Raw genomic sequence first — 5,122 nt, 5'->3', positions numbered from 1 at the left:
TGTGGGATGTGGCCAGACGTGCTGGGATTTCCAAACACAGTGTATCAGTGACTCTATTGATTTATTTCCATTGACTGTGCCGGTCGACGTTAAACAAAGCTAGGTAGAATATATGATTAATTTTACCAATTTTAGTGTGTAACCAACATTGTGTAAAAACAACAACAGTGGTTTTTGCAAAGTTTTATACATGTAAGTTGAAAAATCATGTCTTAGTCTTGCTCTATTTTGCAGGAAGAAAGTTTATTAAAATTGTGAACTGACCTCAAGCTAAAAAACGTTTTTGTTGTTGTTGTTAAAACAAACAAAAAAAATTGTTTCTATGGCCAGTCCAACCAACTTCAGGCATCTGAAACTCAAATAAATGATCCAAACTAAAATTGTACTCTACTTTTTACTCTGTAGCTACATTTATACAATTTTCAAATGTCTGTGTAGAGTAGCTTCATGCTTCATTGCATCATTGTGATGTTAGGACTCTCTGTCTGGCATTTGAGTCAGGTAAGGGCTGAAAGAGTCTCTCAGGTGGCTCTGCACCCTGGTGGGCAGGGGACTCCCAGCAGCAGGGACCAGCTCTGGATTCAGAGCCAGATCCAGGACCTTTGTAGGGTTGAAAGCAGCAGAGCGACTCTGGGCGGTGTGGAGCCCCTCGATGGCACTGGACAGCCAGATGAGTCTCTTGAGACTCTGGATGTTTCGGCCACGATCATGCATCAGCTGGTGTTCGGTCACAGCTCGGCGACTGCAGGGAGACAGGGAAGAGAGTGGAAGAGAGTGGGAAAGGTCGGTAAGGCAAGATCAGTACATCCTCGCAATCCAGTCAGTCCTAAGAAGTCAGACATCTTATCCCAATACACAGATTCAAGATAAATTCATGGAAACAACTGTGAAATTTAATCAATACTGAATTATGACATTAAAATTAGCCATCTATCATCTATCTAATTGGTGTGGTTTGAACTGCAGTTTATGACATTTTCAGGGGGTCAAGCTGTGCAATTTCAAAAACATCACCAGACATGTAAAACCTCCATGCTCATCATGCTTTTTCACCAGAGCAACACTTTCTCATATTGTTATAGTCCCTTTCAGCTCAAATGTGTACTGTGATAATTTCATTGCTTTAATATTGTATAATAACAGAATTAAAGTTGTTTTGCAGCACATGCAGCCACACACCGAGTTAAACGGGGATGTAGTGGTTTTGACTGGGTGCATGAGATGTGTTTTTGTGGACATTTTGTTTTTGTTTTGCCATGATTCTGCATTTACATGCATTTGAAAATGTCGCCTGATGCACACAGAAATTTTCCTACTGCCATATAAAGCACTGAATTAAGGAACAAAGAGCTGTCTTACCTCTCGTCCTGTTGACACTGGCCAGTTGTAAAGATGACAAGAAGCATGGCAGTGAGCCACCGCACAGGTCTGTGGGACACCTGCATCTTCTGTGACAAAACAGCAAGAAACATTCCAATCAAAACTTGTCATTTAAAGAATAAAAGAACAGGGAGCATCCATTTTGTTAGATGGACCACAAGTTCCCAACCGTTTTGGTTCATGACCCTTTAAAAAAAACTCTAATTGCAGTTTGTCGTTGCTGGTTGTCTATATCCACTGGTTGTGGCCAGTTCGACTGGGTTCAGACTTATCTAGCAGCCCTATGGAGTCCCCATCCCCAGGTTAATTATTGACTTAATAATAACAATGCATAAAACATAAAATACGACTTTAGCTGCCGATATACAAGTTTACTTCATGACAAACATTTCATGACCAAAAAATGTAAAACTTCAGATGCCACTTCCTTCAATTTTGCAATTTTTGCAAACACATTTGTCAATAAATAATGACAAAACACAAATGGACTACTTAGCACCTGAACGGGAACAGTAAATCAACAGTAAATGACTGAGATTGAGTCGATCAATGCTGCAATCAGCCAGAAAATACACAGTTTGTAAGACTAACTACAGAATAAAAGCCTGACAGTGAACTCTGTGCCCCGTGGACACTGTCTGGTGTGCTGTTTTCTGCAGGTGCAGCAAAAACAGGTGCAGCAACATTTCTATCAATGTTTCTGGTATTGTAGGAGGACCTGGGGTCTTGTATTATTGCATGTTTTCTATTCAGTCACTGGGTATAACATCAGCCGAATGTAATCATATTTGTGCCCAATTACTGTTTTTTCTTGAATCATTTTGGCCATTTGTCCAAATGGAACATATTAGAGTCAAATGTTGCCTTTTCTCAGTTCAATAAGATGTTAGGATCTTTACTTCAGTGTGCCGATGCTCAGCATTTTTTCCCCTGACTTAAATACACGTTAAGCTGAGTTGTGCCTTTCTGCACTGAACCAAATCCATACTGGCAGAGCTGAGAAACAAACCTTTCATAGCCGTCTTCTTTCAAGTGCCTGATCGTCAATAGTCAGATTCTTGATGGGAGATCACTCAAATTAAAACCCATGGACTTCACATTTCTACCTTTGGACTACCTGACTGTGAATCTGTATGTATTTGTAGATCCGAGTGTCAAGTAGGCGGATTGATTGAGCCAACTCGTTGAAATGGAAAAGAAAAACACTTAAATCTTAAAGCAACATTGTGAACATTTCCAAATGTGTATTACTTTAATTTGCTATTGCTTAATTTGGCACTTTAGCATTTATTATCAATTTTAGCTCTTAAAAAAATAATGATCATAAATGTAGCCGTTCTGTTGCCTGAAGTTAAAAATAAAAGTTAAACATCAAACCAAACATTTCCTCAGTTTGTTAGCAGAGGTAACCTCTAACAGACAAGGAGGAAACACCGATTATAAAAGTAAAACAAAAAGAAAAACGGACATAAAAATATCTTGAAATTAAAAATAAAGACTCTAACACTTTGTTAAATTATGACACTCTTCATAAGATAGACTACTTACATGGTCCCTGTTGGTGACAGGAGCTCCTCCGGTGATCAGACAATAAGCTGACTTCAGGTTCGACCTCCAGATCTCTTATAGTTGACACACACACACACACACACACACACACACACACACACACGTTCAGACCACAGGGTGGGGCGTGTGATTTGCTGATGAAACAAACGTCAGCATCATCATCTCTGTGACATCTGATTTTGATTCTGCAGAGAGAAAACATCAGACACTTTCCAAGTTATTTATGTTAACACAATCCCAAGCAGCCTCCTGCACCTCAGTGTGACGGTGGAGGAGGGTTACACACTCGCTGATGCTCTTTACATAATCAGGTCTTTTGAAAAGGAGGGTGAAATTCAATCAAGGGATTATTATTTTTCTATTTTCTGGTTTTATCTTCCCCTGCTCCTCTCTGAAAGATTCTGGCATCTGGCAAAGAGAAATCTAGAGGAACATGGGGCTGAATGGTTTTACTGATGTTGAGGGCGCAGCCACAGGAACTGTGGATGAACTGAGCATCAGCAGTTTGTCGTCAGTTCAGGCTGAAACTTCTCCAAACTCACTCAGTCAGTAGTTAAAATGCTTGTTGCCTGGAGCTCTTCTCCAGCTCTTCGACAATACGACCACCACCCCAACACTAACGAACCCACGATGTCGCCACAGTCACCGTTAGAAACACAGTCGTCTTGACAACAGCATCCAGGGCGAGTTTCCCTCAGTGAGAAATGTAGGCCGCCGTCAGAGGCTGGTGCGGGGAGTCCATTAAAGGCCTGGTGGTGTGAAGTGATTCAGAGAAAGTGGAGATGGACAGAGAAGGAGGAAAAGGAAACGCAGATGGGGTTGAAACATTTCTCACAGGTCCAGGTCATGTTATTTAAATTTAGTTCTACAGATAAACTCAGGGTCTGTATTGATCAACCTGCTGGTGAAGTTTTGAACTAAAGTGAAGCACAAAATATAATTCTCTCAACTTTGCTCCTGCTCACAAACTCAAAAATAAAACCTATTTGTCCACTTTCTTACAACTGTAACAGTGCTGGAAAAAGTACTCACCTCCTTAGTTAACAATACCAGAGAGCAAAGTATTGTGTTACAAGTAAAAGTGCTGCATTCAAAATGTTACTTGAGAAAAAGCACAGAAGCATCAGCATCAAAATATGCTTAAAGTACCCAAAATAAAAGTACTAATTATGCAGAATGGCACATTTCACATTAATGTGTATCATATTATTGGATTACAAATACTGATGCATTATTGTGTTTATCTCTAACGTTTCAGCTGCTAAAAGTGTTTGAAGATGAAGATGTTAACTTCCTTATATACTTATAACTTGAAGTGTATGAATCTCCCAACAGGGATCAATAAAGTCTTATGATTATACTGTATTTTGTTTTATTCCTCTGACTCAGAAATATAGCTAAAGTTGTCAAATAAATGCAGTGCACTAAAAGCTACAGTTCTTACACTGCCTCTGAAATGCAACGAAGTCAAAGTAGAAAGTAGCAGAAACTGGAACAGTTCAAGTAAAGTACAGATGCACGAAAATTATCCTTAAGAACGATACATGAATAAGTGTACTTTGTTACTGTCCACCACTGCTTATCTGTACTGTAAGTGCACCATGTCCATCTCTGTGTGCTTTGTGCATGATTACAAACACTGATCCTTTTCAACAATTAATACCCAAAAATAGTCCGACCTCGAGTCCCTTCACATCGGGTCTCGTCTTGGAAAATGAATCCACACAGTTTGAGTTCAGGCAGGCTTTTCATCAGGTTTCTGATCATCTTTCATCATAGCTTTAGGTGTGTTTCAAGTCAATATTTAAAGTCCCCGACTTGGTTTATTTCCTAATATAATGGTTTTATCCTACAATTTCATTTATAAACAGTTCTGATTTATAAGTAACAGAAGGTTGCACAGGTGTAAAGCAGTTCATCTCCACATGGTGGCAATGATGCACTGAGCAGCTGAGTCCAGTTGAGAAAGAGGAAGTCTTGTTTCACCACAGCTGGAGCTGCAGAGTCTAAAGACAGGTTTGTCCCAGTACTCCACACTTGTCTACTGTCCAATGCTTGAGCTCCTCCACCACATTTTGGATCAAGTCAAATTATTACTCAGACCTCGAGTCCCTTCACATCAGGTCTCGTTTTGGAAAATGAATCAACACAGTTTGAGTTCAGGTGGGTTTTT

At 39.8% G+C, this 5,122-nt stretch overlaps 1 protein-coding gene across 3 annotated transcripts; it reads right to left on the bottom strand.

Annotated features, from left to right (window-relative positions):
* Window positions 1-237: 237 nt before the first annotated feature.
* pth4 (parathyroid hormone 4) lies at window positions 238-4,132 on the bottom strand. Of its 3 annotated transcripts, XM_020611189.1 has the most exons (4): window positions 3,492-4,132; window positions 2,929-3,134; window positions 1,360-1,448; window positions 238-742 (listed from the first exon to the last, which is right to left on the bottom strand). In XM_020611189.1, the coding sequence occupies exons 3-4, from the start codon at window positions 1,443-1,445 to the stop codon at window positions 472-474; spliced, it is 357 nt and encodes a 118-aa protein (XP_020466845.1). In that variant the 5' UTR covers window positions 1,446-1,448; window positions 2,929-3,134; window positions 3,492-4,132; the 3' UTR covers window positions 238-471. The 3 variants fall into 3 exon arrangements, with proteins under 3 accessions (XP_020466845.1, XP_020466844.1, XP_020466843.1); XM_020611188.1 differs by having other exon boundaries at window positions 2,929-4,132; XM_020611187.1 differs by lacking the exons at window positions 2,929-3,134; window positions 3,492-4,132 and having other exon boundaries at window positions 1,360-2,920.
* Between the last annotated feature and the right edge of the window lie 990 nt (window positions 4,133-5,122).

The sequence above is a fragment of the Monopterus albus genome, unplaced genomic scaffold (genome assembly GCF_001952655.1).
Source record: "Monopterus albus unplaced genomic scaffold, M_albus_1.0 scaffold110.1, whole genome shotgun sequence".
NCBI lineage: Eukaryota > Metazoa > Chordata > Actinopteri > Synbranchiformes > Synbranchidae > Monopterus > Monopterus albus.
This window is presented reverse-complemented; position numbering and strand designations above follow the sequence as displayed.